Source organism: Ahaetulla prasina, chromosome 7 (assembly GCF_028640845.1).
Source record: "Ahaetulla prasina isolate Xishuangbanna chromosome 7, ASM2864084v1, whole genome shotgun sequence".
Lineage (NCBI taxonomy): Eukaryota > Metazoa > Chordata > Lepidosauria > Squamata > Colubridae > Ahaetulla > Ahaetulla prasina.
The window spans coordinates 70,500,714-70,523,424 of NC_080545.1; the positions used below are offsets into that span (position 1 = coordinate 70,500,714).

The 22,711-nt window shown below is 38.5% G+C and overlaps 1 protein-coding gene and 1 long non-coding RNA gene across 2 annotated transcripts in view; one reads left to right on the forward strand and one right to left on the reverse strand.

The window, feature by feature from the left end:
* Window positions 1-7,563, forward strand: part of CACNG2 (calcium voltage-gated channel auxiliary subunit gamma 2) — a 171,685-nt gene extending 164,122 nt beyond the window's left edge. The window contains exons 3-4 of the mRNA XM_058191775.1: window positions 1,906-2,046; window positions 6,991-7,563. Coding sequence (XP_058047758.1) covers window positions 1,906-2,046; window positions 6,991-7,526 — 677 coding nt within the window. The 3' untranslated portion in view covers window positions 7,527-7,563. The remainder of the gene's footprint in view (window positions 1-1,905; window positions 2,047-6,990) is intronic.
* Window positions 7,564-11,624: 4,061 nt separating this feature from the next.
* The window catches only part of LOC131202301 (uncharacterized), a 36,164-nt gene continuing 25,077 nt past the window's right edge, over window positions 11,625-22,711 (reverse strand). The window contains exons 2-3 of the long non-coding RNA XR_009156122.1: window positions 13,939-14,070; window positions 11,625-11,821 (exon numbers count right to left, since the gene is read on the reverse strand). This is a non-coding gene — a long non-coding RNA (uncharacterized LOC131202301). The remainder of the gene's footprint in view (window positions 11,822-13,938; window positions 14,071-22,711) is intronic.

The following is a 22,711-nucleotide window of genomic DNA, read 5'->3' on the forward strand; positions in this document are numbered from 1 at the left end:
GAATCACATGGCCCTTTCAAGAAAGAAAGTTGCTATTAATTAGTTCCTTGGGCCAAAGGTCTCCTGTGAACTTCTTTGTCATAGCACATGTCTTGCTATTGCATCTTGCAAAGTTTTCCTGTAGATTTGCAGGAGTTAATGGGGATGGAAGACTGGATACAAAGGAACATACAGATTTATGAAAAGAAATCAGATGCGTTAAAAATCTTGGTGGGGCTATTTATTCCCTGTCCCTAGGTAAAGATTTTTTTTAATCCTTTAAAAAGAGAAATATATGTTTCATCTAGTAAGCACTCAAGACAACTAACAATATATTACATTTTGTTATGTTTTAATTATACATTTTAATATAGATAAGCCATCCCATGGTGAAAGATTGTAAATCAATGGATTTTATCCACACTTTCAAAGTGTATTTCTAATTATTCTAATATGAATAACTTATATCAGTCTATCCCAACCAGGTACTCTTCCTTCAGATTGCTCTTCAGCTTTCATAATTTCCAGCCAGCATAGGCTTAGAGAACAGCAGGTTTAGGGAAGCCAGCAAGCTGAGGAAGGCTGACTTAGATGCTGCTATGGTTTACACTGGAAATAAAAAGTATTGCACCTATTATACAGACACCCCATAAAGTGCATGTTTATCTTTTAATTATCTAATATACTGTACATGTGTGAGACCCTAGATGAATCAGATTTTATATATGTACAAGCTTACAACTGTGCACAAGAGTGCTTTAATGTTTCCTAGAAAAAAGTCATACCAGTCACACACATTTTTTGTAAGAGCTCCCCATTCTCCATAATGCTTAATCTGAAAATCATTATGTCTATGTGCATTTATGTACCTGCATGCTACTGCCATCTACTGGCTAGCCTCTGTGAAGAGTGAAGTAGTATATGGAAGGAAGTTAAAATTTGCCCAAATAATTTACCTTTAAAAGGAGAAGGTCATCTTAGATTTCCAGGGAGTGTGATAATACACCAGCAGTTGAAAGACATTTTTTCCTGTCTAATTTTATTTTTGGAGGAAGCCTTAAATCAGTTGTCATCTTCCTTTGGGGTAAATACAGTAAATTAATACAAACAACTGTAACAGCCTTCATTAATTTGCAATACATGTACACATTTCCAAAGCATAATGTGCTTCTGGGGAGTTAGTGTCAAGTGTTAGCAGCTGAAAGGCAGTCGGGCAGCAATTCCCTCTCTTCCTTCCTAACTGTGGAAAGAAACAAGGCCAAAAAAGGGAGGAATGGGAAAAATGGAATCTTCATAAGATTCCATACTTGAGGCACAAATCCTGAATGATAAAAACCTCCTCTGCTCCCCACCCCACCACCATGTGTCTGTGTGCAGGCCTGCCTGTAAGCAAGGACTGGGTCCATCTGGAAAGTCTTCCATGCCCACTTCTGCACAATATCTGTGTTTATTTTCAGGACATCTCCTGCTGATTGCAATTTGTCAACAATATGCTGAATAGTACATGGCATCGTTTTAATTTTCTGGCCTTTAGAGTTTCTGTATGTTCAAAGGGATGGCACTGTGCTTTTGTTTTTGTTTTGGTTACCAGACGCCATTTGACTGTCCCCAGCTCTAAGTACACTGCTCTCTTCTAATATCCAATATGTTGATAGTTCATTTGTAACAGCTTTCTTCTTCTGTTGATGCTCTGTTTCATTCTCCTCCTCTTTCTCTTTCCTTATCACTGGCCTTCCAATTCCTGTGCTTCTTTGCTGTGTCTTTTTTGTTCCACCTTGCTGCACTCCTCACCAATCTTCCACACTCTTCCTTAATTCCCTTCCCCCCCAACTGCATGTCTTCCTTTCTCTCCTTGTCTTCCACACTTGCTGTCATCCTCCCCCCTCCCTTCCCTTCCCCCACCCCTCTGGTTTTCTTTGCTTACAGGGGCTGTAAGAGCCTCTAGTATTTTTCCGATCCTGAGTGTGATTCTGCTTTTTATGGGTGGACTCTGCATTGCAGCCAGCGAGTTCTACAAAACCCGACATAACATCATCCTTAGTGCCGGCATTTTCTTCGTGTCTGCAGGTAAAAGGGCTGAGGGACCAGTGGGCTGCCTCTCTGCACAGGGATAAAATCACAAAAATCAAAAAGGAGGGAGGGACCCAATGTGTTGGGAGGTAAAGGGAACAACCGGCTCCCAGAGCATTGGGATGGAACATTATGAAAAGAAAAAGACTGGGAATGCTAATATTTCCCAACTCCAATCACAGTTATTCATTTCCTCATCTGACTTAAACCATGCAAAATGAAAAAGGAGATGCTTTACTCTAAGTGATTGCAGGAGAGGAAGAATGCATTGCAGTTGCATTCCGTGTTTCAGAATTGCAACCTATTTTAGGGGAAGTCCAACTAGATTTGACAGTGGAAGAATAATTTGTTTAAACTTGTGTCTGTCTCACTTGTGCATAGAGCTGGGAACAGGAGGTCCAATCATAGAGCAACACATGGAGATGACTAGTGCCCTCTTTTTTCTTCACTGGAATTTTTCATCATTTTCCCACCTCCACAAACAAACACCCAGCCAGATTCAGTTCTGTGCTGGAGTTCATTGGAAGAAAAAAATAAACTAAAGTCACACCAAGCAATAGCATGATGAACGATAACGTATTCATAATGTTTTCAATATATGCTGAGGGCAGATGGAGTGTTTATCTCACACATTCACCTGCTCTTTTGCTCTGAAAATCAGATTCTTCTACCTCATTTGGAAATCCTGAGATGTGGTTCTGCCTTCACTTGAAATCTCTCCTTGCATGAAGCTTGGGCTTCTCCAATCAAGTCTAAACAAACAGACCTTCTGCTGTCATACTTAGTTTGACCCTGGCAATGCAATATGAGGCAGTGCCTCTAGAATTTCAGAGAGAATTCAGCTGCCTTGCATACATTGTATTCAGACAGGATTTTTTTTTCCAAGTGCATTGTTTGTAACATGATTTCATAACTGTTTAAAAGTAACACTAATGAAAGCAAACCCAAGATCCTGGATGACAACTTACATATTTGGCAAAGAACATCAGACATGTGTTCCCCTATTCCCATTCTCCTGATAGTTCCCTATCAGTGCTTTCCTAGTGCTCCAGGAAGGAAGCTGCAAGTCTGTTTAGGCCAGGGGTCTCCAACCTTGGCCCCTTTAAGACTTGTGGACTTCAACTCCCAGAGTTCCTCAGCCAGCTTTGGAACTCTGGGAGTTGAAGTCCACAAGTCTTAAAGGGACCAAGGTTGGAGACCCCTGATTTAGGCATGTGCCAAATATGGTACTTTATACAGAGAAACAACCCTGTTGGCCACAACAGAGAAACCTAACTGCTGCCTCTTTTTTTTTTTTTACCCCTAGTGTAATGTTTCTCAATCTTGAAGTCTGTATATCTTAAGAGTTGCCAAGGTTGAGAAGCACTGCCCTAGTAGAAGACTTTTCATCTTTTCTTTGACCATAGATTGGATGGCGATATGGATAATCTTTCACCAGAAGAAAAGAGCATATCAACACACACAGTTTTTTGTTTCTTTGGGTTTTTTTGTACATTAGGCCCTGTTTGCTACCTGTAGGTTGTTTAAGAAAGAGCAGCTCAGAAAAATGAAGAAATTTTATTTGGCCTCCTATGCCTGTTTACTATTGAAAGAATAAGCCCATGTTTGGGCTTTACCACTGCAGCATGCAGGTAAAGACTCACAGGATTGAATTTCTTCCATACCAAAATAAATAGTTAAAAAAAACCCTCCATATCAAACAGTAGATATTTGTTTATTGTTTCAATTTGAATCTAGCCTTTCCATTCATAGAAGCTCAAGGCGGCTGACAGACAACAACAGAACTGTATGTACATTAGCAATCCATTTAAGTTAGGTAGGATGACCTAATAGCTAAAGTCATCCCCAACCAATTAGAAGATCCTGGCTGCAGACAAAGGGTTCACTCATTTTCCAAAATGCATTTCCTAAGACAGCTTGTGTCATAGCTTGGAAAAATGCAGAAGACCCCCTGGGGGAGGCCTACAAGTCTTTTAAATCAGGGACATGTTTAAGGCTGTCTTTCTTTAGCAGCCAAATTAGTATCTACACAAATAGAAAGTTATTCAGATAAGAGACTCTAAGCTCCTATATCCTATAGTCAACAACATAAAATATAACTTTCTAAGTTACACTTAGAAAACAACTGGGAGGTATGTTACGACAGGCATAACATTACCCTGGTATCTTGAAGTGTTAAGCCACATAGCAGCTGCATTTTGCACAAGTTAAAATTAATTTTGTATTTACCTGATGACATATATATTGTCTTTATGTTCAAAGAACAGCTTTAAGACTGCCACATATGAAACATGTTACAGTACTTTAACTATGATGTAACAAAGGGGCAGGTAACTATTGCCGGATCTAAGCGGCTCAGGAAGATTTGCAGCTAGTGCATTAGGCATAATTTTGCAAATACAGTCCTTGGTACAGCCATTATTTGCAAATCTAGAGACAATTGGAGGTCGAGGACTGCCTGTTGTTTCAAGTGAAGTACAATCCCTCCAGAATAGTTTCTCATTGGCCAACATTATAGGCTGAAGGAGTCTTGGGAAAAATCAGATGCCAGGAAGAAAATTTCTAGCTTAACCTTTCTTCCAATCATCTTCTTTTCTAGGTGTAAATATTTCTAGATACAGAAGCGTATTTAATTTTTTTTTAATGGAGGAACATTTGATCATGTGAACCCTGGCTGCAATAAGAAGTGGTACAATTTAAACACAGGTTTTCACCTCAGAATGAACTAGGCCAAAATAAGGTCTAAGATATATACCCTTCATGTAAAAGTCCAGCTTTGTAACATCCTCTTTTAAGCAATGAAAATGTTGGAGTGTGTATGTGGGCTTTTTTAAGAGCCTGTCTCTCTATTTGTGGCATTTGTCTCTTGTTTAGAATTATTCTGTTCATATGTTGATTGTGGCAGCATCTAGTGATGAAAGTGGATTATTAATTTTTTTCCCAGAATGCCTGTAATATTATGCATACACTCCACATAGTAGGGGGCAGTTATCACCTTCACATTCTCCTTATAGGGGTTTCCTGAAGGTATTTGCCTGACCACAGTCCAAAGAGAATGCTGGATTAGATAAATCTTTGGCCTGATCCATCAGGGATCTAATGTTTTAAGGTCAATGATGAGTCTAGTTCAACATATGTGATGATACTCCATACTTGTCCATTCCTTCCTACTTCCGCTATTGGCTAAATTATATCAATGTTCTGCATGGGGTTTTCATGCAGTACTTTGGTGCATCTGATTTCTATGAGACATCCAGGATCTCGTGGTGATCTCTCCAGGATCAAGGTCTAAAATGCAACCAACTTTGGGAGTTTGAATTAAAAATCCCCACAAACATAACAGACAAATCATTCTTTCAATATTTATATAAACCTTAGCTTAATTAGAAACTGTCAATTGTTGAGAGTCCATGTTGCATCTCCTCTCACATAAAAGACTCAGATTTTGTACATGTAGGCTCATGATAATTCTAAGATTAGGTCTTCTACAAGTGGGCCTCCAAAACCAGATTATTACTAAATGACAACAGAGATACAGAAAATCTTAATGTTGGCAGCCATCTGGTGGCTGCCCAGAGTTTTGCAGCCTAGTAAAGTATGCCAAGCTGATATGTAATTCAACAGCTTTTTCACTTTCTTTATATTTTAGTTTGTTAAAGATTAATGGTGTCCAGATAACATTATTTTATTCCATGCCCATTAGCATAATTTTCCAAGGTGGCAAGTTTAGGTATAATAAATTCCAGTTTAACAGGCATCAACAAAGCGGAGGCACTACAACATACCCTCTAACCAAACTCTAGAAGTAGAAGGTCTCTATTTTTTATCCCTTCAACTCCAAACTCACAAAAACTGCCAAAACAGGGTAAAGCTGTTTGTTTAGTCAAATGACATCCTAATAATGATTTCATCAGGAAAGAATTTGAACCTCTGTCTTGAGATTCCAGCAAATCATAATAGGAATCTTTAGACCAAAAAAATTACAGTTCTGTTTTAAACACAGAACCTAAAAAAAACCCCAGATAGTTCTCCAACATACAATGAAATGTATCTCCAAATAGTTGATAAGGAATTCAAGTTGGTGAATGTTATACTATGGATATGGCAATGTCTGTGTTAGGTTGGTGCAATATAGCATATAAGAAATCAGTACAAGAGTACAAAAATATTTGAATAATACTCTATATGGCTGAACATATTAGGATAGTACTTATAATAATAGACAGTAGGCAAGGATAATTTTGGATACAGATGTATTACTGACAGGCACATAATAGAAATGCTAACCATTTCAGAGCTCATCTGGTCTGTAATGTATTACTTGAGCTTTATTCTTAGAAAACAAATACCTCAAAATATATTTTTTCTATATATTAAAAAGTAAGCTTACAATCTAGCTAAAGTATCAATTTAAAGCTGTAGAGAGAAAAATCAATGTCATCAAATGGTGGAGGCAATTACTAGTCTAGGGTAACACAAACACATATTTATTCACATATTTGCTAGAATTGTGTTGTTTCCTCTGCTGCCATTCTATATTTTTGTGGTCAAAAGTAAGGATTTTAATTGTTAATATTAAGCAGAATTGAGCTTCCTAGCTATGCTGGCTAAGGACTGTACAACTTGAAGTCCAACGTGTTTGGAGAATATCAGGTTGCTCTAAAAAGTTTTTCAAAAGGAATTTGAGTCAGAAAGTGTCATTGTGATGTGAATATATGCAGTATTGGAACATTCAGATAAATCACCAAATGCTAGCTTTCAATGACTGTCCTGTACTATTAAGCGTTTCAAACTGGCCATGTCATTGATCCTAGAGGGAAAAAGATCAAAATATCTCAGTAGCAACAGAATAGTCCCCTTTGATTACAAAGCCTCTTCTAATTATATTAGGTATGCCTAAGAGACATTTTATAACTTTTTTCTCCTACTCTTTGTCCACAGGTCTGAGTAATATAATTGGCATCATTGTGTACATATCAGCCAATGCTGGAGACCCCTCTAAAAGTGACTCCAAGAAGAACAGTTACTCTTACGGATGGTCCTTCTACTTTGGGGCCTTGTCCTTCATTATAGCTGAGATGGTTGGAGTGCTGGCTGTACACATGTTCATTGACCGGCACAAACAGCTGCGTGCCAGCACTCACACCACGGACTACCTCCAGTCCTCTGCCATCACCCGCATACCCAGCTACCGCTACCGCTATCAGAGACGCAGTCGCTCCAGTTCCCGTTCCACTGAGCCTTCACACTCCAGGGATGCCTCTCCTGTTGGGATCAAAGGGTTCAACACCCTCCCATCCACGGAAATCTCGATGTATACCCTGACCAGGGACCCCCTGAAGGCTGCTACTACCCCCACAGCCACCTACAATTCAGACAGGGATAACAGCTTCCTCCAGGTACACAACTGTATCCAGAAAGAAAACAAAGACTCTATCCACACTAACACAGCCAACCGCCGGACCACCCCTGTATGAAGTTATCACAAGGGGCTGAAACTGGGGGACAGGGAAGGTGGGAGAAGGACTTGGGTGCAGGAGGGAGGAACAGTGGGGAGGGCCTGTAGGGGCAAGAAGAAAGCAACCATAGGAACCTTCCAAAAGCAAAAAAACAACAACAAACAAACTTAAGTGAAACATCCAAAAAGAAAGAAAAAAAGTTTTAAAAAAAGGGAAAAAAAATAAAAAATAAAAAAATCAAGAGAAAGAAATTTAAAAATATAAAAAATAGAAAATAAATTTAAAAGAAAATGCATGATTTCCCATGTACCATTATTTTAACATTTAATAAAAGCAGATTTAAAAAAGGAACCAAGAAATAAAAAAATAATAATAATAATTTTAAAAAACAAGTGGGAAAAAGAGGAGGCAGCTCTTTGGATTGGAGGGAGGGGAGGGGGGGAAGAACTACTCTTTAATTTCTTAGTTTATTTTTATTTTCATTTTTAGCCCATTGTGAATTTGCAAGTCCCTGGCAATCTCCAGCCAGAAATAAAATGCAGTGACTCTGGTGTCTACCCTATTTGTACATGCATTGGGGTCTACCTAATTTTTTTGAACCCGCCACCCCAGGAATGACTGGGGATTCAATGTGTCCTTGTTGGTCCATAGAGCTTAACAGTCACCTTCTTTGTCCTTGGGGATTCGCAAGGTTAGTGCCAGTGTGCTAATCTCCAGGTCTCAGGAAGTTAAAGCTAAGCAGCTCAGCCTCATTAGCCTACGACTATTCTGGGGTTAACCGGGACATTGCAACAAAGAAAAAAGCTTAATATAAAGTGGCATTTTTTTAAATAAAACAGCTATAAATAAATGTAAATATAATGAGGGGATTTACTTGCCAGAAAGTGAGATAGTATTTTTATTTTCATCTTTTTCCAACTTGGAAACTATGAAAACTAAAATCTTAGAAAAAAATCAACAGCACTTTTTTTAAAAAAGATACCCAGTACTTGACCTGTTGTTTGACATTAATAGCATTCCCTCCCTCCCCACTTCCCTTGCCAGTCATGAGAATTATGGACTAAGAAAACAATCTCCCCATGGAGAAAATGAGGCCACTTGGTTTAGAAAAATTGATAAAAATATCTAGAGGTTGTTCTCCCCCTGTAGCAGGGATATCCATGGGGCCTGGTAAAAAAACTAATAATGTCAGGATGGTGGCTGCAACGGTGTGATCAAAGCACCACCCTTTTTTAAAATGTGCGTTGTATATAAAAGCAGGCAGAACTCTGCTATTTTGACTTTTTTTGACCAAACTCTGTGGACACCCCTGCCTTGCGGTCATTTGCAGGCTTTAGAAAGATGCTAGGCGAAGTAGCTACTATTTGCTCACTGACCTCAGCTTCATTTACATCAGTAGCTTTTCTGCTTTGTGGATCAATCTTGCCAAAACCATTGGACTTTCTCTCATGTACACTGAACAGGCTGTCATTGGCTGAAATTCAGCTCTGGTGCCAAATCCATAACACTAAAAGAAATATGCCCTGGTTTCCTTCTGTTGCTAGTGCTAGCCAGTCCCTGGCTGTACATTCAGTCTGCCTTTCTCCGAGGCTTACTTATGGTGTTGCCATATGTAGTATGGGACAGTTTATCTTTTAAATGAGCTTTTAAAAATCATTCAGAAGAGGAAATACTTGGTAAGTGCAGCTTTTCCCACCTCTGTAGCACATTTGGAAGAAACTGCAGCTTAATTTTTTTTCTCTGGTTTAAAGGCAGAACAGCTGAAGTGCCCCAAACATGGAATTTGGCAGCTCTATAGTTTCAACAGAATTTGAGAAGAGGTCTACCTGGTCCTTCTCTCACTGAAGATGTAACTGACAGGAAGAAAGCGGGGATCATAGTGTATGTTCTATGACAGAGGTTAGCTAGATCATGTTAGGAAAGGAAGCTCTAGAAAATGCAGTAAGATAGAAAAGGAAGGGAAAAAAGTTAAGGGAAAAAAGAGGTACAGAATACCTACCAAGTCTCTTCCTTATTTTAGGGCTACCATACAACAACAAAGCACTCAGTATATTTGCATCTCTTTGTTGCATCTAGACTTTGTCCAGATTTTTGCACCTCATATCTAATGATGTCAGCTCTTTGAGGTAGGTCAAGTCAAGAAACAGCATGGCAGGGATTCCAAAAATGTTCTTTATTACTGTAGAATAGAATAACAGAATCTTGAAAATTTGTGAGGGGTTCTTTCTGTCCAAACTTATGCCAAACAAAATCAAGGTGGAGTTATTTTGAGTTTCTTTCTTTCCTCTTTCTCAGGACTACGTAAGCTTTTATGAAAGTCCCCCTTAATTGGTTTGCTAATTTCCAAGGCCAGGTCTCCATTCCTTTATTGGTACCTTGCCTTGTTTTATGGCCTTAAAGAAATATTGAAAATTTTATCCCAGAGGCTAGAATGTTATGTGAAAGGAGTTCCTTTGACTTTACTAGTGAGTAAGAAACTGATGTTGGCAGGTTCCTACTGCTAGATGAAGACATGTCTTATATCTCTTGTATAATCTTAGCAAAAACTAAGAAAAGGAGAAAAATAATGAGATTAAAATATCTATTAAACATTCTTAGTTAGACAGATAAAAAATGAGCTTCCTATCTCTATACTTTGCTGCTAGGCCTGGTTGCTAAATTCTCGAAATTGCTCACTTCAGAAATAACTTTCTATATTTGACCCAGGATGGGAACATAAACTCTGCAAGGCAACCTTTACAATCCGAAGGTCCTCCAGGTGGCCATTGTTAAACAATCTGAGAGTAAAAGTTGACATATCTGGAGGTCATACAATTGAAGAAAACTTTGTGGGGCAGTAGTGATACTAGCTTTCCTTTTCAAGAATCTGATTTCTTCCTCATAAATCATGTCATTGCTTTTCCTACTGGCTAACATCCCAAAAAAGGACATGTTCCTTTCCTCACCCTCAATCCCTCATAGATTTCAGGCATAACATGCCCACAGCAACCATCTAAATCACCATGAAACTTGTTAAAAACTTCTGGTACCACAGCAGCTGAGGGATCAAGAATGTAGTATCTAACAAGGTCTTGGGTCAGAATAGAGATGTGGTTATACCACTGGTGGCATTAAGTTAGCTTTAAGATGCAGATCAAGCTTCAGACAAAAATATATGGAATTAATTCTCTGTGGTCTTGCAATATCTGAGCCTTTTGTGTTGCCTTGAAAGAAGATTGGGGGTTAAGTAAACCTGACCCAGCCATTATATCCAGTTAGGTTTAGGTTTCTGCTTGATTTTTCCTGGTGCTGCTTCAAATTCAAAGAGCTTTCACACCCATAGCTACTCTGTACCTGCTGGGAACTATATAGGGTCAGAGAAAAACCTCTACCCACCCAGTTTAATGCTGCTTCCTCCTAAGTTTATTCTCTTAGATAGAAAAATGGAGTCCCACTCAGGGTAGGATGAGGAGCAATGTATGAAACAGTAAGACAATAGCAGAATCAGTTCTTCCCCAAGCATTAGCTGATAACTCATTCAATACAATCCCAAAATGACTGGACAAGAACAAGTTGAAAAAAATATCGAGACACAGTATTGTTAGTAATCAGTATGGCGTCTCCCATTCAGTACTGAGTGTCTAAATCTGCAACTATAGCCCAAGCCTCAGCCTGCCCACCAACAATGAAAGAGTTGGGAGAAGTTAAATAAGCTAATATCCAAAGCCCAAGGAAGGAGTTAAAAACTGGTGTCCCATACTCCAGCATAAGCAGAGGACAGTGTTTTGATTGAAATCCCAAAATTGTTACCAAGGACTTTGCTACTGTGATGTTCTTGAGCATTTCTAATAGAATACCGTTGAATGAATATTTGTGGATATGCGAATGAGCATATAAATGTGTATGAGATGAGAGAGAGAGAGAGAGAAAGAGAGAGAGAGAGAGAGACAGACAGAGAGAGAGAGAGAGAGAGAGAAGATTGGGACTGGTGAAGGTTTTGTTTTTCTCCCAAGGGTATTGTTTATGTTCATCTCAAACCAATTCAACACAAATCTCCATTTTCTTTATTTTATTATTTTTTTTCAGACTGTTAAAAAGAAAAATTTTAAAAAGAGGAAAAATTTAAAAAAATCCTGGTACATGAAATAAAGTTTTTTTAAAAAAAATATCACTTGGTCCTTGTTTATATGAATTTATTTGGTAGTTTGAAGTGAAGGCTTATTCTTCCTTCCATTCTTCTGTGGAAAAATGTCCAAGAAGACAGGATTCAAGTGAAGGTGAATGGAAGCTGTTTTGCCATAGTTGAAATCCAGTTTTGCTAGTATTCTAGATACCTGGTAAAATATGTAAAAGCAATAAGGTTCAATTAACTGGAATGGTTCACTTTTCTCTGACCGGCAGAGAAATATATTTCTCTGCCTGTCAGAGAATATAAATTTCCACTAATAGATTCATTTTGCAAATTTTAATATTTTCAGAGCATAAATTCATGCTATCAAAGTATCCATTCTAAACAAGCCAGAACCTAGAGGTGCAAACGGGTATCTTCCTATAGCCAATGTTTCTATCTATATTCAATTTCATGAAGGTTTTCTGAAGTCAACATTTCATTTTGGTTATGATGATTATTTTTATGCTGATTTATTTACCAAATTTTAAAGAACAGTTCAAAGTAGAAAAACATGATAAATTATGAAAATATTAAGAATACAGAAAAAGTAAGCTGTCTACAATCAACAAGAAATACAATTCTAGAGTCAGTGTTTTTAAAAAAAGCCACTTGTACATCATGACAAACATTTAAAGAAACATCATAAAAAGCCAGAGAATACTATAAGATGGAGTTCACTTGACATCTTAAAAAAGAAGGTACTAAGTACACCTTTCTTAATAAGCAATTTCATAAATGTGCACTAAATATGCCCTTTCTCTAGTTGTGACCTATCCAGAGAAAATATTTTTATGATGATCTTAATTGCAATCTTTCAGGTAACTCTTTAAGATACCCCTGGACACTTTTCTTTAACTACATGTAGAAGTTTTTTTCAGATCCTGTGATAATATAAGTTTTGGAGGATCTAAACATTCATATCCATAATGGACCAAATCTAAGCCAGTCAGAGTTGCTTCAAACGGCAAAGTGAGCAAAAAACAGAAATAGAACACCTGTGGCAAAAGAAAGCAAAGGTAATACCAATAGTAATGGGCACCTTGGGTACAATTACAAAACAACTGGAGCATCACTTGAACAGCAGCAGCATCAATAAATTCACTATCAATCAAATGCAAAAATAAAGATAGCTTTACTCAAAACAGCTTACATCCTGTGAAGATACTTTAACACCATCAAACATAAACATCTGCCTACCCAAGGTCTTTCGGAAAGACACAATAGGTGGACAAAAATGCCAAATCCAGTCTGAACATCTGGCTGACTGTGTGATGGACCATAATAACAAATTGTCAATAAGTAAGACAAAAACAGATAAGGAACATGGCAGTATCTGGAGACAGCAGAAGAGAAGAACTAGAGAAGATAACAAACTAGAAAGACCTGCAAATAAAATAGAACGACTATGGCAAAAGAAAGCAAAAGTAGTACCAATAGTAATAGATGCCTTGGGTGCAATCCCAAAATAACTGGAAGCACCACTTGGCAATGACAAATTCACCATCACTAAATTGTAAAAGGCAGCTTTACTCGGAACCGCCTACATTATACAATCAAACAACTACCTATCCCAGGTCCTGGGGAAAGACTCCAGAGCAACCTTGGTCATTTTAAGACTTGTGGACTTCAATTCCCAGAATTCCTCAGCCAGCAAAGTCCACAAGTCTTAAAGTGGCCAAGGGTGGAGACCCCTTCTCCAGAGGGTAGGTATAAAAATGGCAAAAATGGCCAGTCTGAACATCTGGCTGACTGTGCGACAAACCATAATAAATATGTTTTGTGGGGGAAAGTGATTCACAACAATACAAAGTGAAGCATGGAGAGTTGAAACAAAGTTTCATTATTAACATTATTGGACTCCAAGCCAAACTGACTGAGTGCCCTGACAATAGATTGATATCAATAAACGTGAATAATTAATTACATAGCACAGACAGGAAAAGCCCCCGACTCAATATCAGTAATATTGTCATCAGCCAGACTTAGCCGTGAGGCTGGCGTCTTGGCTTTCCCTTGTCATCCATCCGGATCTGTATTTCTTTCTATTTTATGACCAGGTAGCTCTTTTTCATACTTCTCTACAAAATACAAGCCAACATCATTTCATCTGCCTTTTGCTTCATCTTCAAAGTCACTTTAAACTGAATTACAGTATCATAAGGCATTCTGAATCCCAACAAAGTTCTTAGTTCTGTGTCATTTTCTGCTGACCCTGAAAACATGATTCAAACATAAAAAACCAAATCTTAAAAAAGAAAACCTACTTTTAAAGAATTTTACCTTTTCAACACCACAGCATGACAAAACATGAGCAGAAAACCAGGAACAAGGTTAAGACATATGTGGCACGCCTGTTGTTGCTGCAATTCAGCTCTCTGGATTCCCAGCTTGTCCAACCAATGATGAGAAATCCTGGAAAATATAGTCAAAAAAAGCACATAATGGTGCAAAACATCGGGAAACCTAAATAATTTACATTTAAGTGCAAGTGGGAAATATTGTGCCTTTTGATGTTCTATAAGACAATAAACTTGCTTGTGGTATTTATTTCCTGACATAGAAATTCTGGCTTAGTAACATCTGATGTACAATAGGTTTTTCTCAAAAAAAACCAAAACCCTGAATGTTATGTAAAAATTACTCACATCACAAAGGATTACTTTAACCATCAACTCTTCGCAAATGAATTAAAATTTTCTTTTATTTTAAAAATTTGTGTGCTACTTTTCAGAACCATATTTTCTCTGGACAGTTTACACAATGTTGATATCTAGGTCTCTAAAAGAGGACAAAGATATTGAACGTACAGTGTACTAATATATTTAGCCAAACAAATTTAGCTTGCTAATTAATAAAATTCATTTCAAAAGTATTTTAACTCTTACTAAGGCAATTTTATATATTCAGATAACAGATTCAACCCATAGCCTGGGAACCATGCAACTAAGCATCGTGTTCTTCATAAAATAACTATATAGATATATTTTCTATGTATCTATTTTTCAGAAGAGGAAGACACATTTACATTGTAGACTGTTAATGTGATGGCATCACTTTGCTTTTGATAGAATCCCATACAGATAATTTTTTCCTAAGCAAATTTAGGTCTATACTATTGTCTTTTGCTACTGCAAAACAACTTCTAAAAATTATTTTGGAATAGATATTTATACAACTATTATCTTTTAAATAACTCAAATCATGTTTAGATCATTGACTACCCTTTTTTTTAATTAACTAACATTGCTTAATATTTGTGGACATGAACCAGGGAAGTCTTTCATGCACAATATTCCAAAGAAAATTAAGGAAAACAAATTTAATAGGATCCATATGTTTTCCTTGCCCAAAGAGAGAAGCAGACTTCCTAATGGCTTCCCTATTGACTTTGGTTGTGGGAAGCTGGCAGGGACAGTCTGAAATCAATCCTCCTTCTTGGATGACCTGTGAAAACAAACTGCCACTCTGAAGTGGGGAGAGAGAACAAAAGTAATCACAGACTGCAAGGAAAACTATACTGCTGCTCCTCATTCTGACATATTCCCAAGCTTTTCCTCTCTTCTGGGAAAAAAATCATTCACTACCAGTGCCTCTCCCCCTCTTCCCTCCCCCCCAAGTCAGCCCTACCTTACCAGTAAATATCCAAGTCACTCCCTTTTCTTCCCTCCACCCTCTGCTGCTAAAAGATTTAAAATTTCAGCCTTGATTCCAAAGCTTGCCAATCAGACCTAGCTGCCAGCTGATTGGGTGCAGGGGCCAGAGGGAGGCAGGAAAGAGGGTGAGGCTACAGCCCTCCCATCTTCCTTTGTACCATACAATGTATGGCTTTCTGGAGAGTGTAGTTGGAAGACATGGTGACGCCAAAAGAGGCACAACTTTCCCAAATTTCATTCTTAAAATAAACAGGATCCCAGCATTTTGTAAGTTAGCCCATTGAAGTTATCTTGGTTCAATAATTGTTGCCCTATACCAGGGGTGTCAGACTTGCATTGTCACAATGTTGTCACTTGACGTAATGGGACTTTCCCCCCCCCCTTCGTTAAACTGGGTGTGAGTGTGGCCAGTGCCTGACGCATCCGGCCCATGAGCCAAGAGTTTGACAGCCCTGCTCTATACCTTCCAATTTCAATCATTGAAGGTTACAGGCAAACAGAAATAAGAGTTTTAGTAGAATATAGATCTGAGGTTGAAATCCAAGATAGTCATGGATTTAACAGTTAATCATTTAGCAATCATCTAAAGTTACAAAAGCAGTGGAAACAGTGAGTAATGACTGGTCCTTAGACTACTTACAGATGTTGGAGCATCTCCACAATCATGTGATCAACTTTGGCAACCAGCATGTATTTATGAGGATGACTCTGCTGTCCTGCTCACACATACACACACCACGGGTGTAAGGAGTCCTTATTAAGACTTCAGAGCCTGAATTGGTATTCCCCAGCAATTCCCTGTGCTGGCACCAGCTCAACCTCAATGTGTTCCACAGGCTACTCAAATGAAGCCAACACTAGTCCTCAAGGCAAAGGCGACTCCAGTCCACTAGGCAAAAGCAAGTTCCCAAGGCAAAGGCAAGGCCACAGGGAAAGGCAAGCAAGGCAAAGGCAAGGCCACAGCTGAAGAGACACAATCTGATGTTCAAGGCAAGAACACAGAGCAAGGAAATGAACACATTGTTCCCAGGATTGTTTGCTGTGCTAAATAGCCAGTTTCTGGTGCAAGCCCATCAAGAGGGGGGAGGCTGCCTCCTCACAAGTAATCAGGCTGACCTTCGCTGCTCCTGCCTTTTCTCTAGCTTATGTGTTCTTGGATCAGGTACAGAAGGCAGTTCCTCCTCCTTATTGCTGACCGGCTGCAACTGCGTGCTTTGCCCACCCGAAGCCTCACAGCTGTCCTGCTGCAGCTGTGCTTCAGCCAAATCACTCTCAGATGGCTGCTTGGAGCCACTGACCAACTCCCCTCCTGATGTGCCTGGGACAAGTTCATCCTCCTCTGAACTGACATCTGGAGAGGCATCTGGGGAAGCCATCACAGTTAGAGTTCCTAAGTGTGTGATCATCATTTGTGACCCTCCCAGCTAGCTTCCGACAAGTAAAGTCAATGGGAGAAGCTGGATTCGTTTAACACCCACATGAATCACTTAACAATTATAGTGATTCACTTAGCAACTGTGGCAAAAAAAGGTAAAATTATGCATGACTCACTTAACAACTGCTTTACTTAGCAATGGTAAGTCTGGTCCCAAGTGTGGTTACAAGTTGTGGACTACCTGTACAGAAATATTTGGAATGGGAGCCTTATTCAGATAATATATTTAGATGAAGAGGAGCTGGGAACAGTTCCACTTTCTTGTAGTTATACTGGTGATCTCACCAAGAGCCAATCTTCACAAAAACAGCATATAAACAAAGACCTCCGCGTGAGCTATTGTGGACATGTTCGTGTATACACAAAAGTCAGGAGGAGAATGGCAGCACTTTTTCTAACAAATTTTATTTAAAGCCATAAGCATAAGCAGTTCACTTCTTCAAACATTCAGCAACAAATGCTCAACATCCTTCAAAGTGTACACAAAAATCTGTGTTGCAGATGACTGCAGCATAGCTATGGAGACCGGTACTTCAATCATGTTACCAACAAGATGTTTGAAATGGGAGGTGCTGCTCACTGCTTCTCCTGTGGAGATCTGAATGCAAACGTATCACTGAGATATGGTTTAGGAGTGTTATAGTCGTTTAAAAAATAAGAATTGCAAAACTGAATGGCCTTGTGTAAAGCTATGCTGCTCAGCTATTGTGCATCTACTGCAGCCCTGTGATCTTTTCTAAAGATGTAACAACATTCACATTTAATAACATAATAATTTCGAGTAAAGAACAATAAGGCTGAGTCTTAGACTATATGAAAAAATTATACTGAAGATTTTATGTAAACAGAAATTTTACACTAGATTTAACAATCATCAGTTAATCAGAGCTCAAAATTCAAGAGCATATTTCTGTGTTTTTCTCCATTTCTTTCATATATATTCAAAAGCACATTGACTCGATGTACAAAAGTCACATTATTTATATTTTCAGTAAAACCTCTTTATTTCTTCAATACAAAACTGGCTTTAGGTAACAGAAATAAGCCCAGCTGAGACAAGAGACTGCAGGAGATAAGTAACAGTTATAGCTACAGATACAGGTAATCCTCAGCGTGCAAACATTCATTTAATGACATTCAAAGTTACAATGGCATTGAAAAGTGTGGCTTATGACCAATCCTCACACTTACAATTTATACTTTAACAGATTAACAGAGTTGGAAGGGATCTTGTAAGTTATTTAGTCCAACTCCCCATCCAAGCAGGAGACCCTACACCTTTTCTGACAGATGGCAGTCCAGTCTCTTCTTGAAAGCCTCCAATGATGAAACTCCCACAACTTCTGAAGGCAAGCTGGTCCATTGGTTGATTACTCTCACTGCCAGAAAATTTCTCCTTATTTCCAAGTTGAATCTCTCTTTGTTCAGTTTTCCTCCATTATTCCTTGTCTGGTCTTCAGGTGCTTGACCTCCCCTCCTCTCTGTGGCAGCCCCTCAAATATTGGAACACTGCTATCATGTCTCCCCTGGTCCTTCTCTTCACTAGACTAGCCATGCCCAGTTCCTCATATGTTTTAGACTCCAGTTCCCTAATCTTGTCCATCTAATCATCTTGGTTGCTCTTCTCTGCACTCTTTCCAGAGTCTCAACATCTTTTTTATAGTGTGGTGACCAAAACAGGGATGCAGTATTCTAGATGTGGTCTTACTAAGGCTTTATAGAGTGGTATTAGTACCTCACTTGACCTTGATTGTATCCCTCTGTTAATGCAGTTTAGGATTGCATTGCTTTTTTGGCTGCCGCCACACACTATTTGCTCATTGGTTGTCCACTAAGACTACAAGATCCCTCTCACAGTTATTGCTATTAAGCCTGCTTTCACCCAGTCTATATGTGTACTTTTGGTTTCTTTTGTGAAGTGTAAGGCTTCACTTTTCTCTACATTGAATTTCATTTTTCCCATGTAATCCCAATTTAGTAATAAAGGTATTAAAACCACACATGATTCACTTAACAACGGTATCACATAGCAATGGTCTATCTTCAATGTCAACCCTTGCCTATTGTACATCCCTGCCCACTCATAATCATTTCAAAGATATGCTCCAGGCTCTCCTGGAAGCAATACCTATTTAACAATCTATTTATCAACCAAGACTGTTGAGGTTAGCCTTGGTTTTCCAGCCATTACACCTCCATCTCTCCACGCTCCTTCCGTAAGACCTTTTGTTTCAAATCTCAGCCTGTCTCCTCCTTCTTGCCAGTCAGCAGGAACTCCCTTTCCTATGAGAAAGTTGAGAACTTGTGCTATCACCCTCATGCTCACCTTCCACTTTATTAGCTAAAAAAATGTAATGTGTCTGGCTGGATACATAAGTGACTGGATGCTAGAGAGCCATGGGAAACACCAGACTGTCTCTCACACACACACCTGTTATTTCTCCAAAATTCTCCTCTCCAAAACAAATTGTCTTTCTGCAAATTGAACAAGAACTGGTAGCGGAAAAAAAATACAGGAAGCATTAATTGTCATCAGTCAAAGCTCTCTATTGAGTATTATGTATAATATTCAACATTTCCACAGTAAGACATCATTAGTATGGGCATAATATGATTATAACATTCTGAAATACAGAAATATCAAAATTTCTTCTCTGTAATGGTCTCCAGCATGGATCACATGAGCATCCCTTTTATTTGCAGATTTAGTAATGAAAAAAAACCCTCAGAAAACATAAGGATTAAAGCAGCAGGTTGGATTCTCTGTCTGACACTGATAAATTGCCGTGTGTTCTCTGTATTAATAGCACTGCAGTTTTCTGCTGCATCTCCCACCAATCAATATCAGGGCTCAGATTAAAATTCCACAATTGATTCAGCCCCTTGTAAACAGCATCTCTGCCCCTCCCCTCTCTCATCTCCCTTCTCTTCATCATTTATTCATCTTTTATCTTCCCGTTTGGTCTCTTCTCTCCTTAACTTTTGCTCTGTTTCAACTGTGTGTGTGCTCAAAATCTACCTTCAGCAGCTGCATTTGAATAATTCCAGTTTACAGTGAGTTAAGGGTTATTAAGTACACTGGAGTTTTTCACCTGGGAGGCTCCTTATGTTCTGAACTGTATGACACAAAAACTCCATTGTTGTATTGGTTGTGCAGATATTTAGAGAACCAAGCAAGCATCACCCCCATTTCCTTAATTCAGGACTTTCTCTGTTATTTACAGTATTTAAGCAAGTCAAGCATGGAATTAAATCTTAGGTGTTGAATTTATCATCCTGATATTTTTATCCATCACTTTTAAAAAAAGTTTCTACTCTGTAGTTATGAAAATTGGCTTGAAAATATGACAATGTCACATGACATGAAAACCCAGAAGACAATTTGTTCTATCCATGAATGTGCCTGCATGCAAGGACATGCATGAGATACCCTTCTCATATATTTCTTCTATTTTATTGGTAGGTTTGTTAGCTACTTTTACTTCTCTCCCTATAGTATGCAATCTAAATACCTCTTCCTTGTGTTCTGTAGACTTCTTTGCAACAATAGTCCCTCTCTGAGGGAGGTGGATGATTAAGAAATAGGAAATATAAAATAATAAATAAATAAAACTTTTTTTGCAGTATTCAAAAACTTTTATCAACTTCCTTTATCCTACCAGCAGAATCACAAGAAGGATCAGCCAAGGCTGCAGTTCTCTATGCAACTGTAATTTTGATCCACTAGAGTTAACAATCCTATTATTTTCAGAGTCACTGACAAAGAACTCTTGATCTTATTACAGTACGTGCTTTTGAATTTCCAGATCCGTTAATATCTTACTTAACTCCTAAATATAATTACTATTTCAAAGCAAAGTAAATTAAATTAATTTTAATTTCAAAGTAAATTAACATCCGTTATAAGCCAAACTCACATAATATAGACAGCTTCCAGTCTGTACATGGTTCTCTTCGTTCAAGTTTAGACTTCTACTCTTCAAATATTTTTTTGTTTGCCTCCACATCTTGAGATACGTCTATCTATGGCTCATAAGGTAGTCTCCTCAGATAACTAAAGAATTAATAACAATTGTCTTGAAGTTGGCTATTAATCTGCTTTGTTTCTTCTCCATCCACTAAAATATGTGATAATAACATCCTTGATTGCTGTAGTGGGAAACCTGATCTTAGCTCTTTCACTGATATCAAAGATGGTGCCCAAAAAGGGGAGCTGGTGTGATGGACTACAGTGAAATGGCAGTTTCCCAGGAAGGAGGGAGCCCAGTCCAGAAAGGAAGGAGACAAAAGGTAAACAGTTCGGAACTAGATAGGAGACAAAGGAAGAGAGTAAGGGCAGCCACTCCCTAGAATCTCCCAGGGTATATCCATAAGGTGACAGAACAGTAGTAAGTGTTTTGTCTGGCAAGATTCTATCTATTGGGTGTAAGCAAATAAAGAACTGGCCCCACCTCTGCCTCTGACTCAGAGCCCTCATCTGGGCCTTCCCCAGCCTCCAGGACTGGCCCATGTTCTTCCTCAGCCTCATCACTGTCTGACTCTGGCGGGCTGCTGGCGGACCACAACAATATCACGACTTTTTTTGCCTTTGCGGGGCTGGGGCGGGTGTGGCCTGTGTGTGGCCAACCGGCTCGCAGGCCACCAATTTGACAGACCTGTTCTATATTAAATTTCTTTTCCCATCCGACTACTTTATATTAATTTTGGTTGCAGTTACGTCCATGTTTATGAAAAATATGCAGGTTTAATAATACATCCCAGGAATGCAAGAGCAGAGGTTAAGTTCCAAGCCTACATACTACCTGAACTTACTACCTTTTCATTCGCGCGGGGCTGGCTTAAATTTTATTGATTTTAAATTTTCTACCACTAATTTTTAAATGGGGTTTTAGTGTTTATATATTTTAAAGTTTCAGGCCAATTATAATAAGTTTTTTAAATTTGCATTTTAAACTGTATATTGTATTGTTTGTTTTTACTTTGCCTGTACACCGCCCTGAGTCCTTCGGGAGAAGGGCGGTATAAAAATCAAATAAATAATAATAATAATAATAATAATAATAATAATAATAATAATAATAATAATAATAATAATAATAATAATAATATTTCAAAAACGGCATGAAATCATCCCTTTCTCATCTTTATGTGTTTTCTCCTTATGATTTAGAACACAGCAAGCCCTCTCCATTCATGCAAGCAAAAATCAAAGCACAATATCCCCTATTTTCTCTTTGATCTGCACATTGGTAAGCTACCACTGGAGATCAGTAGAAATACTGATTAATAATTGCAAACATTCGTCCTCCCATTTTTCTTTAGCCTTAGGTATCAATTTGATAACCTGGTTCAGTTCTTTAGCTACTATATACCGGTAGATTCAAATCAGCAGAAGTGTTCATTCTGTTATTATAATAGGAAATGCACCCTGCATCTTCACCTTAAGTACTGAAGTAGCTAGAGCAAGTACTAAGACTTGAGTGCTCAATATACAGCATCTGGTACCTATAGCCATTTATTCTGTTTGGGGATGACATATGACTCAGAAGCACCACAGTAAAACGGCGCATACACAATATGACAGAGGGATCTGTTCAGCAAATTCTAGCTAACCAAAAATCTGTTGTAATGGAAGAGAAGATTCTTATTCCATCAAAAACCTTTCAGATGTTCTGGACCTCAGTGGTAGAGCATGGATTTTGATGCAGAAAGTCCCAGGTTCAATCTCTACTTAACTTTAAAATCAGAGGGGATAGGTCTTCCAAAGACACTTGGTAAAGAACCTGGAAAATCTACAGGGATGAAAATAGTGGCCCTAAGTGTCCAGTCTCGGGCCATGCACCTGCAGGTACAAAGACAAAATGGTTGCAAACTTTGTGAAGCAAATGAACAAGCAGCAAAGAAAAAGTGAGTGGAAATTATGCACACACACATACACACTCACAGACACACATTATAGAAAACA